A 17,835-nucleotide genomic window follows, 5' to 3' on the forward strand; every position below is an offset into this window, starting at 1 on the left:
TGTGTGAGTCAGCATGTATGAGTGAGAGTGTGTGTGTGTACATGTTAGATAATGTGAGAGTGGGCCTGTTGAGAGTATGTGTGGAGTAGTGTGTGTGTGTGTGTGTGTGTGTGTGTGTGTGTGTGTGTGTGTCCACCAGCCTGTAAGTGAGAGATGCAGGGGCTACCACTGCTGTCCTCTGTTAAGCTTTATCTCTCTATTAGCCCTGCTCAGAGGATGTGGGGTGTATTTTTGTGTGTGTGTGCGTGCACACTCCAGGGCTGTGGAGTGTGAAACTGCTCTCCCTGCCACAGTGCAGCTCAATCCGTCAGGGCCTGTCCTTGGCCAACCTTGCCATATTGCAGTGCATACACAGACCCAGCAGAGAACACGCGCCCACACGCGACCTGCAGCAGTGCCTCTTCTCCGCCTGCTCCCACCCTACTTGCACACGTGCGCCACTCCCACGTGACGCACGGCCCATGTGGATCTGTAACCTCAGCCGGCTCTCATGAGCATAAAGAAAATCATTGCCACTCCTAGAACACTAATGCACTGTAAACCAAGCAAACTTAAATGCAGCACACACACATTTGTGCACTCTACAGCCAGTCTTTATGGTCTCTCTGGGCACCAGGCGGAGGGCCATCGATTACTGCACGGCTTTGCACAGACACGTGATGAATCGGAACGGCCTGGGCATGGATATGCAATCATCGCATTGTGCTTGAGCTATCAAGAGTTTCTCCTCGGGTTGAGCTGCTGATGGTGGGACATGAGACTTTTAGCGTTCCCTCCTCCCAAAGAGAGTGTGTTAGGATTGTCAGCGGGGACGGGAGATTTGGCGATACATCTGCTTTCCCAACCCTGCAGACTAACACGCTTGGAGTGAGCGTGTCATGAGTTTCTTAGCTTTTCTTTTGGTCCGGCATTCTTATAAGCTTCCACGAACTTCACCTGGTGGCCTTGTTCTGAGGCTGAGGCACTCAGAGGTACCGTCTCCTCCTTTCATGTGGCGACCACTGAATAAACCGAAGGGAATTGCTATCGGTGAAGTGGTAGTACCTTCCAACACCAGCCCTGTAACAGAAGTGTTGGTGTCTGGGAGCGAAAAGAGGCTTTGGTTTTGCAGATATTAGAAGTTAGCTGGAGAGCTTTGGCCCTCCAGGAGATCCACCAGCCTTTTGGGGTCTAGCACGAGGAGCCGGCTCGTCCTCAGAAAATAGTCGTATTTTGTTCGAATGGCCCTGCTGACCCCTGGAGCAGGTGCAGAAGCTCCAGCGGAGGTAAGATCGTCAAAGCCCTCCGTGTTAACGCCGCTCTGTGCCGTAGCTCCCAGCCTCTGCAGTCAGTGTAGCTTTCTGATTAGAAACCGATAGCTATGAAATAGGGCCTGATGTCGGTCAAGGCCTGTGACCACTAGCAGTTCTATTTCCTTATCAAACTTCAGTCATCAAACTCCACTAGCTTGTGTTGCTCAGCACAGGATGGCTTCCCTTTTTGTGTCTGGTTCAAAGTATGTTCCTCTTGCTGTCCTGGTTTTTTTTTTTTTTTTTTTTTCCCCTTTCCATCATCGCCTTCGGCTTGCACGTTAAAGGTCTCCACTCGGATTTCGAGCTGCTTTCTGATGACACCTGCTTTAAAAAGTACTGCACAAATAAAACTTAGATGAGCAGAATGTCCACATTTTCTGACTAATAAAGGTGGGGTTATAAACTGAGGCTTTTTTTGTTTCTTTTTGAGTGCGTGGTCATTACTGTTTGAGCATAATGGCAGGGAAATGGTGCGGTTAGCTTTGTGGTGATCTCATTGGCCATGCTGATAATGTGATTTGACTGCTCTGAGTGGTCATGACTCATTCATTACTTTTCTAGCCCTTCCCTTTAGCTACTCTCTGACTGTCATAAATGCAATCTTCGCAGACGTGACTGATCACGGGGCCAGGAGGCATCATATTTCTGTAGCGTGACCAATCACAGGGCCCGGAGACATGTTCCTGTACCATGACCAATCACAGGGCCAGGAGACATCGTATTCCCATACCCTACATTTAAAATGTCCTTGAGCCTCATCACCCGGCGTATGTATCTTTACCTCTCTTTCTTTCTCTCCATCTTTGTCATTCCCTCTCTCTCCCAGTTCCACCCCTGTGCTCAGACCCATGGTAGGGGAGACAGCCGATGGAAGAGACGGCCCTCAAACAGCCTGCCATGGTGTCCCGGTTGCCCAAGTTCAGCTCTCGCACCCCTGCGCCCGGAACCTTCTCCAACGGCTCCGCGCTACCCGTTTCCTGCGGCGGGTCTAAAGGGAAGCAGAACGGCGTCATTCGGTTTCCCCCGTCCCTCTCTCTCAAGGGGAAGAAGGGTAAGGAGGACGGCGGAGAGAAGGTTCTGGATACTGGCGAGGATGTCGGAGTGCCGCCCCGCTCCCAGCAGCAGCAGCCGCAGCGCTCTGCTGTGGCCGCGAGGGAGATCAGGAAGCCGTCGGCCACCGTGGTGGGTAAAGCCTCACGTCCCTCCCCGTGTGGAGCAGGCCCCGGTCCTAGAACACCCCTCCAGTCCACCAGGGCCAACCCACGCGCCACTGTGCCCAAACCCCCCTCCCCTGGCCAGCCGCTGGGCGCCAGCAGAGCCGGCGTCAACGGGATCTCCTCCAGCTCGGGTAGCGTGAAGCCTGGCGCGGCCTCTGCCCTGTCCCCGCTGTCGCAGTCTAACGACAGCCTCCGGTCCCTCCCCATGGAGCACGTGGTCCGCTCCCGGAGCTTCAGCTATTTAAAGAACCCCACCTCCTCCACTGCCCCTGCACTCACCCGCTCCTTCTCCTTCAACCGGGCGGCAGAGCTGGCCAAAGAGCTCCCCCGTCCACTGGCACAGTCCCCATTGGCCAGGTCTCCTGCCACTCAACCGTCTCTGGTGCTGGCCAGTGAAAAGGTGGGAGCTTTTGGCTTTCCAAAGCCTGTGTTAGCCCCGAGTAGCGGATGCCCCCTTCCGCCCACGGCCCTGAAGAAATCCCTTTTGCCTAGCTGTTCTGTTGGCAAGCCGTCAGCCCTTAGCTATAGGCTAATGCGGCCGTCGCTCATCAAGCAGCCCCGCCCTCTACTGGCAGGGAAAATCCAAGCGAAGACGGAGTTAACCCAGAGGGATATGAGCTTTCAGGCAACAGCCCCGCCCATATCCGAACCTTCCAGCAACACCCAAAGTGCTGGAACCACGCCGGAGGAGCCCTCCTCTGGGAAGGAGACGGATGTGTGCCGTGGTCCAGCCCTGGAGGTCCCGGAGGACATGTCACTATCGTCCACATCTTCTCTGGAGCGCAATGACATCAGCGAAGAGTACATGGACGACTTCGATGACCTGGGCAACGGGGGTGGGTCCCTGCTGCTGGCGGCTCGGGGGAGTGTCCAGGCGGCGCTCTGCGAGGACGATAATGCCCTCATCAGCCAGTATCAGGAGGGCTCGTCGGTCACTAGTCTACACAGTTTCCTATCTGAGACAGTAGACTGGGCTGAGATGGGGATCACAGGTACTACCCAGTCGACCGCTTTGTTCAGTGGGTCGCGTATAGTATTTGTTATATCCTGCATGTTATAGTGCAGTTGATGCACACACTTAAATGTATTTAAATATATTTTCCTTCATTAAAGGCAACAGGCTTTAATGCTAAGCTAGCCAGTTAACATTTTCAAAAACATATAAGCTGACGAAATAAACAGTAAGGGGTTCCAGGACCTCAAGAGTAAGTAAAAATGTCTGGAGAATGAAAATATTGTACACTGTAAACAAAACCTTTGCACTTATTAGAGGTTTTAGAGGCATAAAGACTACCTATTGTCTGTTTATGTGAGCAGTTGGTCTGCTGTTTTTGTTGGCAGCTGTAAAAAACAAAAAACAAAAAAACATCTGAAGCTAAACGCTCGAACAACTTCAGTCCAATTAAAAAAAAAAAAGACATGCAGTTTGCTCCCTTGTGTTATGTATTCACTGTTTGGTTCACAGGTTGTTTGGCTCTGGGACCTCATTGGATCCTCATGTTTTTGTTGTGCAGGCAGCAGAGTGGCGGCTGGCCCCTCCCCTCGCTGTGTGAGCGAGGTACTGTCGGTGAGCGGGGACGCACCCCACGGCTCCTCGCTGGACCTCTCTCCTTCTGACAGCTCTGGGGGAACCTACATGTGGGACGAGGAGGTCCTGGAGCCTCTAGAAGCAGTTCCGCATGGGTGTGGAAGCTACGACTCTGACCTCAACAGCATGGTGTGTGCAAACTCCACTCTTTGATCATTAGCTCTCTCTCTCTCTCTCTCTCTCTCTCTCTCTCTCTCTCTCTCTCTCTCTCTCTCTCTCTCTTATCGCTCTGTGAGCCGCAGTACAACCTGCGCCCTCTTTCACGCACGGTTCATGGTATCAGGAAGTGATGAAGAAGGCCTCGCTGAGGCTGGCCACTTCTGAGCTGAAACACGATCATTACCAAAGAGAGAGCTTTGGGAAGAGGGTTTATCTGAAGATTTCATTTGCTTGTACCCAACCGTTACCACAAAACCACAACTCCACTGCGGGTGCTGCAAAGACGGCAGTCCGTACATTCTGCTTCCCCTTATTTCAGGTTCCCACATATGAGGCATTATACTATACTACACTATACAATACTACACTATACTATACTACACTGTACTATACTACACTATACTATACTACACTATACTATACTACACTGTACTATACTACACTGTACAATATTACACTATACAATACTACACTGTACTATACTACACTGTACTATACTACACTATACAATACTACACTGTACTATACTACACTGTACTATACTACACTATACAATACTACACTATAGTTGAGCGTATGGATTGGACGTTTGATCTTATTGATGGCCATGTCAGTGTGCTTATCAGTAGGTCGAGTAAACAGTGGCAGTTTGTGTTCTCTTGGCTTTTCCGAAGAAGGGAATGTCACTGGACACCTAAGGCAAATCTTTTTATTCATTTTTTTTCCTCTTTTTTTGACTTCTTCAGCATCAACAGTGGTAAACATTCACAGGTTGCTGGATAATCCTGGACACGCGTTTCTGCACGCAAGGGTACCGCTGGCTTTTCTGCTCTGCCCACTGGGATCAGATCAGATCACGACAGATCAGGCACGACAGGAATGCAGCGAGGGCTCGCTAGTCTGGCCGACTTACATGGGTGGGGCCATGTTTGTTTACGTGTGTCGCTGCTTGGAATCCGTGCTGTTGTCAGTATAACACTGTCAGTAACTCTGTAACAATCTCCTGTTGAAACCTCTGGATTGTATCCATGCCAAGGGGATAATGCGTAAGGCACCAGTGACCTGGCATGGGGCTCGATGTGTATGGGACATGAGCCTAAAACAAATACACAAACAACAACATAAAAACCCACGTTTGTAGTTTATGTGTATTCATGTATCTGTACTGGCTCCTGTCTCTGATGAAGTTACTATGTGAACTTTCCAAGCAGAGCACTTTTGGAAGTCTTTCTGAGCAATCTGGCAGCCCCTGTAAATGTAAACGTAGCGTGATTCAGTTTTAATGCGCAGAGCTTAGCAGCCGAACACTTTGTGCTGACACGCAGACCCCTCTGCTGTTGGAGTCGTGCCACTGACTGTGCCCTGTGAAATGATGCCTATCCATTAGGGCTCCGATTGGTTGTTTCTGGTGGTCTATTCCCTTTACCTGCCACAACAGCCAATCAGAATGCTCGTAACATGCCCTGTCAGGAAGCAGACCTGTGGGAATTAATTGAAGGAATGACGGTGCAGTCGTGACCACAGGACTCCAAAGTCTACCAAAGTCGGGTTTATCTCCTTCCACAGATGAAAGCACGAGATTAAAATCAATCTCAACCTAACCCTCTTTTTTGAGTGATGAGTTTAGAAATGTATATTTAACATGTAGCCCACGCATATATTTTATGTGTATAGATATATTGTATCTTGAATTGTTTTAAATATTTAATCTCTTAAAAGGCATTTATATTTATATTGTTCTTCTTATTCAGCCTATTAAGTGTATTTCATATCTCTGTAGTTCGGACCCTGGACTGACATAATATGCTTACCTACGGTGGAATTCTGATAAACCCCTAAATCTCTCGTTAGGGTCAAAAAACAAGCAATGGAATCCCAGCAATGATGTGCATTTTATTATCAAGGGGGAAATCCTTGATGACAATGACACGCTGCTAATCCAAATGACCTGACCTGAAATCTGTTGGTGGGACGGTGAGTGTCCTCATGTAGAGAAGCTTCCGTTCCGACGTAACTCATGACAGTATAATTGTTTTCTTTATTTCACGTTATAAGCAGGTTCTGGTGAAATCCTTTTGCATTTAAGTGCTGCTGCTCCTTGGGTCTGCGAATAATTGGTGTGCGAGCACCCTCTTGTGGCCGCCCGCTGTTATTGCATAGAGTTCCCAAGCCGCAACCAAAATGCAGCGTCACCCGCGTATAGGTTTAGGATATGGGCCTTTCCCCCGTGTGTGTGTGTGTGTGTGTGTGTGTGTGTGTGTGTGTTGCACTATGTTTTGGAATTAATAGTGACTTTAATTATGAAATTACATAACAATTACATGTGTTTACCCCATACTCCCACTGCCCCATGATAAATCACCATACCGATATTTCATTCCTGATCAATTCCCTGGTAATGTTATGGAATTATTTGTGGTATGTGCTGAACTGTAAATGCATCAATGTGATCATTTCAACTTGCACAATTATAGCTGACATTTAAGAGGTTTCAGGTGCTATGTACGTGTGTACATGTTAACCTGGCAAGAACTATGGACAGCCCCCATGTTTAATTTAGAATTTTCAGCTGCTGCCATGTTGTGCGTGCTCTGGGCGCTCACTATGACCTGTGCGTCCTTTAAGAGTTTATGCTGTGTTTTAGCAACAGCTTAAATGTCTCCCTCACACTTTCAGACCAACGCCTGTTATCGGCACAAAAGGATTAGATGAATCAATCTTTCCCTCTCTCTCTCTCTCTCTCTCTGCCCCTTGCATCTTCCTCTCCATCCCTCTGTCTTTCCTTCCTTCTCTCTCTCTCTCTCTCTCTCTCTCTCTCTCTCTCTCTCTCTCTCTCTCTCTCTCCCCCCACCACAATGTTATCATGCGGTCTCTCCCATGTCGATCCGTACCAGGCCAGGTATTAAAGCGAGAAACAACACACCTCTGCCACCCCTGCCCGGGAACACCTATCGGCCCTGGGCCACAGTTGATGCTCCTACCAGGGTCCTGCTCCTCCAGAGCTGTTCAGGAGCCCGACCTTTTAAATTGGGTCTACGTTTAGCTTTCTGCCTCCCTGCAGAGTTCAGATCCCCTTGTAGACAAAGGAATGGAGCTCAGTGCTGTGGTCATCTGTAGGGGACATCTTAGAGGGGATCTGATTGTGCGCACACACACACACACACACACACACACACACACACACACACACACACACACACACCCGCTGCATCATTCCCTCTGCAAAGTGCTGGTCTCGTCCGTATGTAAGTTTGCAGAATCATTGTCCTAGCCGTGTGTGCCGCAGTGGTTTCAGGTGTAAACTCCGCCCCTTCGACCCTGACTGACCTTCTGTCCCCCGTAGATGATTGGACCGATTTAGAGTTTTGTTTAAATGGCCAAGATGATCACTGTTCAGCATAATACATTCAGTTGGAAAAAAGTAACTACACTGGAATAATTCAGCATGGATTTCCACAGGGTAGCACTAATCAATATTAAATATGTTATATCTAGTCTTGCGTTGAAGGGGTGAATGGGACAAAAGCTTGCTTTTTTTTCAGGCTAAAACTGAAGAGTAACCAGGGTGTGAGTAGGTTTGTTTCAGGATCTTAAAAGACGACCCTGCTCAACCGTCTGATGCTTGCGTGCGGCGGACACCCAATTTAATTCATGGGTGGAAGAATTGAGCATTGGAGAGGACCTGCAGATCAGAGAGCCCACAATACCGGTCCCCTTGCAGTGAGTGGACATGACGCAACACGCCACTAGTGGGCACTGTTGCTCCACGGTGAGAAAAGCGAGGGCTGCAGAGGGCTAGTTAGCGCTTGGGCACTACACGTTGATTCAGCTCTTCCTCTTGCTCTCTCTTCCTCTTCCTCACCCCTCTCTTTTCTTTCTCTTTCCCTGTCTCTCTCTTTCTCTCTCGCTCCTTCAGATCTGACCAATCACCTCGGCTGTTAGAGCAGATAATATGCGAGCAGGGTGTGTCACTCACGCCCGATCTCCGGCATCCCCAGGGCAGCCCGCTGCCGTTACTGTTGCCTACTGGGCGCGTCCAGGCATCCTGCCCGCCACAGCGCTGAACAGCCTCTCTGAATTTCACCCCGCTAATACATCATCATGGGTCGTTTTTTTTTTTATTTTATTTTTGCGTTGTTTTGTTTTTACTTTTTTTTTTTTACCCCTTCCTGCCAGATGACTAATGGCGAACCGCAGAGGTTTTATTAAGCTATAAGGTCACAGGGGCATACTGAGAACTTCTCCTGCCGCCCGTAACCTTGCTGGGGCATAGTGATCTTCCCTGGTCCGAATGCTCCGGCGCGTCTCTCCCTCTTTCCATAAGTTGTTCCGACAGCGTGTCCATCGATCTCCTGCTTTGTGCCGGCGGAGGTCGGCAGGCATTCGGGGCGCCTCGGATGCGTCGTACATGTGTGCACACGCATGCATTCAAATCACCATCGACGTGCGAGTCACCCCGGAGCGAGCGGGGGGGCAGCGGAACCGCACGGGAGCGCGGGGCCGTGAACAGAGGAGACGGGAACTACGCCGCACGAAGGACCCCATTGAGGAAAAAAAAAAACCACGGCATTGTTGTGTGAAATTGAACAGAAAGCGCGTTGAAGCGGCACACGAGTGGCTGAGAGGAGGGTTTGTGAAGTTGGCACAAAAACACAGCCTGGAACGGGATTAAAAAAACGCGGCGCATCGAGCGACGGCTCGTAACAAGGCCACCTCGCGAACAGAAAAAAACACACGCGCGCAACTGCATTCGTACACACAACTGCATTTGTAATGACCAAAACTGGAGAAGGCGGTTTGAGTTCAACGCGCAGAAGGTTAGTCTCTCTCTCTGCATCTCTCCATCTATTCATTTTTGATTCTTGGCTTCCACAGTTGAGACTGCTTTGCCTCCCTATCATTACTGACAGCCCTGTAGGACTCTTCTCTTCCCCTTAAAGCAGTCGAAGTTTGACGGTGGCCCATGCCTTTTGGCCACGCCAAATACAGACGCGCGGTTCCTCGGCCTTCAGCGTGCGACCCGATTGTTTTGTCAGGCTAGCCTTCCACTTTGAACTCCACGTCAGTCAAACCGGTTTAGTGCCCCATCGCAGACCCTGATTCTTCTAAAGCCACTGTTCCTCCATGCTCATACCTGCCCCACAGTAAAGCCTCCCGCACCCTCGATATTCCTGCGCCGACGAGTGGAGCTGCTCATGGGGGAAAAGTCATTTCCCAGATCTCCCGGACTGGGACTAAGCTCCCGCGTGCCGCTGCAGACGATGGAGCGGAACACGGACATGGGACCGGCCCACACAGATAACGGCTGGCCTATCAAGTATCGGGTGGGGGGGGAATACGGGGCAAACGTCCTGCGCTCGAGGGTCCCCCCCCCCCACTCCAACCCATGGCCCGTGCCGCCAGGTCCAGATAAGGCGCCTGAGCGTCGAGCATCGGTGCCGTCGCTCGTCGCCTGAGAGTATCGATTGTACCCAGGATCTCCAAGCACACTTATCTCAAGCCATTCAGGGGCACTGAATGGCGTGGGTCTCTCGTCTCGTAACAAAACGAGATGGCCTCAGTATCGATAAAGCTGCTTTGCACTTCTGCTTACCGGCTAGTTCTGCCAATAACGCTGTTTGTTGTTTTCAAGGGCTTTTTTTCGCTAAAAGACGCTCTCTGCATTGTGAAACGTAGGGAAATAAAGTGCACTGACCCTCTGCCCATCTGAGGTCCGTGATCATTCGGCACCGAAACTGTATCGCTCTTTTGTTTCTCTCTCATTCATCCCTCTCTCTTTTCACTCTTTCCCTCTCCTTTTTTGTCGCACCTTTTGTTCACGTCCCCAAGGACATTCTCAACAACCTAGACAACTTGGAGTCAGGCCACCTGGAGGAGGACGACCTCATGCTCGACGTGGACTTGCCCGAAGACGTCTCCTTTCACAGCGGTGAGTGTTAACGGCTCGGCGAGCCTCAGCTGTGCCGTCTCGACGTGTTTGCCGGCTTCACCGGACGGGTCGTTATATTTTCCAGTGGCTGCTTGAAAGCTGCTTATCTCAAGTGTGTCCAATCATTAAGTGAGATTAGACTCCACTCTCAAGACCCTACAGGTCATCGTACAGCTCTGGAGGTTTTTTTTTAAACATCTCACGGCATACTTGTTGGAACACGTACTCGGCGGGTCTGCTACCTCCACTGAATAAAAGATGCCATCTCAGCATCTTCTCTCAGAGTTTGTGTTTGCAGGTCAGGTCAGCTACAAGAAAGAACCCCCCCCCCCCGAACACCCCCCTCGCGAGTCGCAAGGAGCCGCGCTTGTTGTTCGCTGTGTCAACGAGGCCGGCGGAGACACCGGCTTGTCTGCGTTCGAGCTCCACAAAGTGGAATGTTTACAGGGATGGCTGAGAGGGGGCTGGTGATGTGGGCTTGGTTTACGTGATTCTTGTTTTTTGACCGTTTTCTCTCAGGTGGACAAAACGGGAGTGCTTTGACTTTCCTCGCCTGAGATCTTACCATACCTGAGAGGCAGTTCGGTTTTGCTGAAGATGAAATCATATCCATAAAGCCACGCTCTGGCTCTGTGTGTGTGTGTGTGTGTGTGTGTGTGTGTGTGTGTGTGTGAGTGGAGCGAGCGAGCGAGCTTTACTTTTGAAAATCTCACGAGGACTGCTAAGGCAGAGTCTCTGCTATCTGATTTAGCCATGTTCTCTAGTTTGTTTCTAAGTTCTCCAGCTGGACAGAACAACGGTCAGGCCGTATTTGTACCGAGGAACGCCTGTGCGCGAGTGCCGTTGGTCCTTAGCCATGCGGCGTGCATCGTCTTTTATTTACCCCCCTCTTGATTCAATAGTTCGGTCTGCTGTGTCCGTGTGGCTGTTGCAGATGTTGACGGAATGTGCCACTACGAGCGCTCCGAGGGGGATTACTGGCCGGGGTCGTGGAGGAGACAGCAGCAGTGGTGGGGGAGGCAGGACAAGCTCCACGACGACAACAGGTGAGCCGCGGAGCTTGTTGCCGTGCACTTTTATCCCAGATGCTCCGCTCCAGCTGGTAAAAACGCGGCTGCCGGTTAGCTGGTGTGGCGCGATGTCTGTAACCTGTAACGTCCAAGCACACATCTCTCTTTACCACCCCCCACCCCCGCCCACTGGCCCTCGGATCATGCACGGTCACTGCCCAGCGCGTCATGGGTCTGTCACATTAGGATTACATCGATCCCATCTCCCCCCTCTGCGATTGAATGCCCTTGTTTGTAAAGAGCAACGCAGCCTAAGCGAACTTGAGCCAGGAGACGACCCCGAGCGCGACCCCGAGGTCGCTTGGCCACGACGTTTATTCCGAACGTCAGACGTTGCCGAACGTCTGTGGCCGCGGACTCTTCTCCTCCTCCACGCTCCCCCTTCCCTTTCTCTCCCATCTGTCTGTTCCACAGAGGAGGCGTCTGGTGCTCGGTTGACGACGGGCACGTGTATCTGGGGAGGCGAGACTCAGGACAGGCGCCTCTCGACGAGCTGATCCTGAAACACATGACCCAGGACTGCTCATGCGTCAAAGAACAGCTGCTTCAGCTGAGAAGACTGCTGCAGGTCTCACACACGCACGCACACACACGCACGCACGCACGCACGCAGACACACACACACACACACACACACACACACACACACACACACACACACATGAACCCACCCACCCTGAGCTAACTCTCCCCTGCCCCCTGTATTCTGTGTCTTAGCCTGTAGTTTAGTTCCTGCTCCAGCAATTGGAAGTTAACAACGACTAAGTAGTATATAGTCTGTCAAGGCTTATATAGTGTATACAAGTGTGTCTTTTCATAGAGCTCCTTTAACACACATTATTGGAATGAAGGTACAACAAAAGGAAACATCTAGCTATGGAAATAAAGCAGAAAAACAGAAGGCTAAGCTGTAGTGTTCTGCTCAAATCTACTAAATGCCCTTCGTTCCAAGATGCTCCAGTGGCGCAACTAATGAGTGTGTGGCCATATTATGTATCAGCTTTTATTTTTGGGTTTTTTTTCTTACAGTTGATGAGCAAGTTACAGGGGCACGTCTGCCATGTTTGATCACAGATATTACTGGATGTCAATATGGACGCCGGCCCATCTGTGATTTCAGTCAGGTTGGCTGTGCGATTCCGTTTTCTCCTCTGCTGACGATGTGCGGTTGCTTGGCCACTGTGTGTGACTAATACGTACCAGCCTGTTCTGTCAGCAGTCCTGCTCTCTCATCGATTTTTGCCGATCCTCATCCCGCCGTCTTCGCCGGCCTCCGTGATTATAGGTTTCTCCCCGAAACGCTCTTTATAGCGGCAGGGAAGGAGCCGAGCTTTCGTTAACCCATGTTAAACACGCCCGCCGCGCACGGCCCGCCATCGATCGGCTCCATGCACGTGTTGCCTTTGTTGCCACGGCGCCCCTGCGCCGTGCCAGACGAGGCCGGCCTGCCTGGGCAGGAATGGCGTGTCCGCTTGCTGCGTCCTGTGGGTCGGAGCGTAACCCTCATTAGCAGGGCATGTTGGTTCATGCTGTCTCTGTTTGACAAGGGCTCAGTGCCTCTGAGTGAAAGTTTGCAGAAACTTTGACCACTGGAATGGAGAGAGAGAGAGAGAGAGAGAGAGAGAGAGAGAGAGAGGTGAGATGCTCCTCTAAGGAGATGATGAACACCTTGCAGGCATGTAGTGGAATAGGTTGTTTGTACAATCGGAATAATTGTCAAATGGATGAACTGACTGGTAACAATAAACAGTAACTATGCTTTCAGGAGAAATTTGAGACTTCAGTGAAGGGCTCCTCAGGAGAAATCAATCCCCTCCTTGAAATTTCAGACTGCACTACATGATTAAAACCACACATTCATAGAAGAAAGAGAAGATTTAACGACTGGGATCTATTTTTCAAGGTTTTATGTCTAATACACTGTTCTCCCTCAGGCAGTCCTACGATGGATCTTCTGCAGTCCAAACACTTCAATTATGTATTTGACCTTTTAATCTTCTTGGAATTAACACGGCAAAATGAAGATAAGGCTACATGAAGTTTCACTTGCCAGTTGTTTGTTAGACATTCTTGTCACTCGGACTTCGGAGTCAAACAACCTCCCCTCCGCCCCACCCAAACTACCCTGAAATGCTGTTGCATTTCTTTTTCTCCACTTTGCCATTCATTGTATGCGCATTTATTTTGCAGCCGAAATTGACTTGTCCTGCGCTGTCAATGGGACTTGTCGGTTTGCCTCTTTCATACATGCTTTCCGAGCATAATGTGGCTTTTTAGGATTCATGAGGCCCTGTAGAAGTCTCACTCCCGCCATGGCGTTCAGAGCCGTCACTGCTTTTCAGCGCGGCGCAAATGACATTGACTCCCCACGCGGGATGAATGGAGCTGTATGCACTGCAATCAGAGGGACAATTTTCAAACAAGCTACACAATAAAGTGTCATCCTGCATTGTTGTGGCCTTTTGTGGGGGGGAAATGTCAATATCGGTGTCTGAAGCTACTAGTTTCCTTACATACCCAGGGCCTTTTGATAGTGGTGCACAAAGGCTACATGCTAGTTTGTCTGTGGCAATGACAGAAGTTATAGGCTTGATGCGTGACTTCACCAAGGTTTCAGAAGAGTGTAATTACCAAGACATCTATTTGGGTTACTGCTGCCTTGTTTTCTGTATGGTTTAATATGTGGTGTCAAGAAAGCTTTTGGTAGACATAGGAGTAGAGCCAGGCGCTTTCCTGATAGAAGCGGCGTCATTCACGTAACCTCCTTTTAAACGGAAATGCTGCGAGAAATAGATGGAAACATAGCGAGCCGGTCTCATTCAGAACAGATGCGATAGATTTAGAAGGATTGTTATTTGGAAGCAGAGGTAATTTTGGTTCTGCTGTGATGAACACGCCCCGAGACGCTCACTGTCCCTCGGACACTAGCTGATGTTGGATCAGCTTCGGTTCTAGGGGTGGACTTGTGACTGTCCTGGTACTTAAAATGCTGGCAGAAGTTGGAGCAGCATTCCGGTTTGATTCTTGACTTTCCTGAGGGGTTCGGAGGGAGTGTTGGTGGGGACTCAAACGGGATAAAAGGATGATCGAAAGAGAAATAGAAGGACGGAGAGATCAGTCGGCTGGAAGCACAGGCGGTCTGTCCTGTTCTGCTGGTCTGCCCCTCATCATTGAGTGGGTGCTCTCACCAATCCACACGGCAAAGAACCACTCAGGCTTCTCCCTACTGCCTGCCATTTGAGATGTTCAAAACTAGCTTTTAGCGTGATGCCGAGATCTTGCATTATGCGTTTAAGACTTCGTCTAGATCGGCCCTAGATTGATCGGCTCCACACCCTCCCGCTTCTTTTTAGGCCATGGCTGAGGAAGCTTGCTGGAAAATGATCTGTAGTTTTCTGACAGTTATATGAAAGACACAGTGGTCCACATAGCTTGTCTGCACCCCCCCCCCCACCAGTCTCTAAAAGGGTAGTGCTTTTTATCAAAAGCTGATGGAGATATATGTAAGGCGTGGCATTTACAGAAGAAGAGAAAGGAGCGCGGGTCAGCGGATTAGCTTTAGTGAAAGTGCTCGGCCCACCCCGCCCAGCGTGCGGGCTCATCCTGGCTTCTGAGGCTGTCTCTCTGATGCCCCCGATGTATGTTTCATTCAGCAGCCCCAAGCACGGGCTCTCTGTGCGGACCGTATGCCAGCCGTCAGGTCGGAATCTCGAACAACACCTTTAAGGCATTGTGCAGTATTCCGTCTGTGAGACAGATGGTCCGTTCCTTTCACCTGCGGTGGTGGTGGTGGAGGTGGTGTTGGTGGGGGTGGGTGGTGGGGCTATCTCAATTACCTCATATGCATTCCACACCAGCATCCAGGTTTCCTCCATCACCAGCTCTCGGGTCAGTTTGTTAATGCGCATCATGATGGATATGATTAGGGCTCGAGACGTCAAGAGGACTTGAAGGCTGATAGGGGATCAGTTATGCGTGGGCGTGCGCACTCTCCTCAGCGCGGCAGGCGCCCGTTGACGTTCTGCTCTCCGGCCCAGATTAATTCCATCGTTAGACAGGGAGCACCTCCACTGGTGAAGAGTCTATCCTTTATTTGCATGTCATAATTAAGCCAGCAGTTTTGTGGCGTTCCACGCACCATTAATTTCCATTTTCTTATTTAGTCTCCTTATTGTTCTCTAAACACGGGCAGGAGAAGGCATTTTGGTTCCATTACAGCCCAGAGTGAGTGTTATTGTGACTTACAATGGGAAGTCAGGGTTGCAGCTTAGCAGAAAGAGGACTTTCCCAAGGGTGGGCCATTGTGCAGAATTAAACAGGCTGAGCTGCTCTGTGCGTTTGCCCATGACTTTGTAGATGGAGCAGGACGACTGCGGAGACGACGTCGGAGAATCTACCGCCAGTCCGTCTTCTGAAGACACAAGCTGCCATCAGCAAGTAAGCCTGAAGTGTATAAAAGGGAAAACGACATCTCTCTGATTTACCGTTTAAATAAGCATCTCAGCTGAGCGTCCATATGCCAAACAAAGCTGTATGGATAAAGTAAAAAAAAAAAAAAAAAAAAAAAAACACCTCAAAATAGACCACTTTCCCCTTGTGATTTTAAAACGTGTCAGACTTGGTGGCTTTTGTACCCATGTAAACCTCTTTTCTCCGTAAGCTTCTCTCCTTCGTACCTCTGTGTCAGGAGAGTACCGATTCATTTACTGTAACTCTGTCGGAAAATATGATTAAGCCCCCTTCCCGTTGGGAGTGCTAGGGCATCTGAAAGCCCTGACAGCACCCCTCCACCGCCACGTGAATTCACTTTCATTTGATCCCCCCCCCCGCCAGTTAGTGAGACACTTGTCGTTAGGGCTGCCCTGCTTATCGCCTGTTCGGCCCTAGTGGTTCCTTGGCTGCGGTCCGTATGGCTCGCGCCGGAGAATGACGGCACTCAGCCGGAGCTTAAATGGAACGCCCTGTACCTTTAACTCCTGGGCTGTGGAAGTACCCTCAGCCGTCCACCGGGGGGTGCTGTCTGAGCGGACGCAGACTTGCACGCGTGTTGCGGGGCTGGTACTGACACCCCCCCCCCCCCCCCCCGAGTGATCCAGTGTTTGGACCTGCACGCTGGAAGCCCTGTCGGCTGTGTTGGGGCGACTGGTGTGGGGGCTTGTTCGTCGGTGGCTCGGCTGTTGCTCGACGCTTGCGTGTTTCCGCTCATTCGCGGTGTCTTTTTGATGCTGTTTTCCACCAGCATGCTCTTGTCTCTTCTCACCCCTCCCCACAGCAGTGTGTGTGTGTGTGTGTGTGTGTGTGTGTGTGTGTGTGTGTGTGTGTGTGTGTGTGAGAGAGAGAGAGAGAGAGAGAGATTGAGGTTCATGCATTTTAATGCTGATCACCTCCTCTGCTTTCGCGCTGATAGCCCTCTGTGTCTAGTTCTCTCATGTCTCTCTGCACACTTTACTACGCTGCCTGTAGTCGAGGACGACAGAGGCTATTGCTATGCAACCATGTATGACTGAATCTCCGCGCATTTCTCTGCCACTGAGACACATCCATGCTGTCCATCTCCAGCATCCACTGCAGCACACACCCACTCTATGCCACGGGGGGCGCATGGCGCACCTGGGATTTGACCCTGCTGGTATAGTGCACTTCTGTGACTCGCCTTCGGATGTAGAAGCAGAAAGGGTTCCGCAGAAAAGAGGTTTCAACAGACATGAATCCGCCTGTCTGTCTTGGTGTAAATGGCATGGTTTAAATAGTTTAAACAGACATGAATCCACCAGTCTGTCTTTAAAAATGGTTTAAATGGCTCACCTTTGGCCTGAAGCTTTACACTGATCTTTAAGACCTGCTTCTTAAAGTGATTTTAAGATTTGAAGGATTGTGAAGGGCAGTAACCTTCACAGGTACTTTAGGCTATATACCCCAATCAATCTAACCAATCTTAAAAAATAGGGCTGCAGCTTGTGTGTGTGTGTGTTGGGTTAACCGTAGACTTTGAGCTGTTCCAGGTGTGTGTGCCTGTGTGTGTGTGTTGGGTTATCCTCACACTTCGTTCTGTTCCAGGTGGAGGAGCTCCTCAAAGAGGTTCAGGTCCTGAGAGAAGAGCTGAGGGGAAAAGAGCGACTGATCACTCAGCTCACTCAGCAGATGGTAAGTCAGTATCGTCTGAAAAGGACCTTCCAACTTCAGTTTCCACAGCTTTTGTTTGTTTACTTTAACCCCAGACACTTCATAGCTAGGAACCAAAAGAAAACTAGTCCTCATTTGAAGATGAGATTAATTGCGTGTTTTCGTCCCCCGTTTAAACGACTACGCGAAGTGCAGGATGTTTTCATGTTTTTATTTCCCTTGGCTCCTTTGGTGGTTGTAATATGCGCTCGTGCGTTGGATGTTGCTGCTTAAAGTCACCGAAGAAACACAGCATACACACACATGCACGCCGTGGCGAGGAGGAGCCATTAGGAGACGCTCGAGCCCAGAGCAGCAGACGCGAGTGCTTGGCCAACCTCCTCATACCAGACACACAGAGGGGAGCCCGCGGAGCCGGAGCGCTGCCAGACTGGGAGGAGGGGAAGCACACGCGCAT

The 17,835-nt window shown here is 50.3% G+C and overlaps 1 protein-coding gene across 4 annotated transcripts in view; it reads left to right on the plus strand.

Annotated features, from left to right (window-relative positions):
* ccser2b (coiled-coil serine-rich protein 2b) overlaps positions 1-17,835 on the plus strand; it is a 39,142-nt gene that overhangs the window by 8,099 nt on the left and 13,208 nt on the right. For all 4 annotated transcript variants that reach the window (XM_081697333.1, XM_081697334.1, XM_035533780.2 and 1 more), the window contains exons 2-8: positions 2,119-3,501; positions 4,024-4,226; positions 10,086-10,185; positions 11,120-11,231; positions 11,670-11,823; positions 15,612-15,692; positions 17,313-17,399. In XM_081697333.1, the coding sequence (XP_081553459.1) occupies positions 2,160-3,501; positions 4,024-4,226; positions 10,086-10,185; positions 11,120-11,231; positions 11,670-11,823; positions 15,612-15,692; positions 17,313-17,399 (2,079 nt within the window). In that variant the 5' untranslated portion in view covers positions 2,119-2,159. The remainder of the gene's footprint in view (positions 1-2,118; positions 3,502-4,023; positions 4,227-10,085; positions 10,186-11,119; positions 11,232-11,669; positions 11,824-15,611; positions 15,693-17,312; positions 17,400-17,835) is intronic.

Source organism: Electrophorus electricus, chromosome 15, assembly GCF_041902795.1.
Source record: "Electrophorus electricus isolate QZ-2024a chromosome 15, ASM4190279v1, whole genome shotgun sequence".
NCBI classification, from domain to species: Eukaryota; Metazoa; Chordata; class Actinopteri; order Gymnotiformes; family Gymnotidae; genus Electrophorus; species Electrophorus electricus.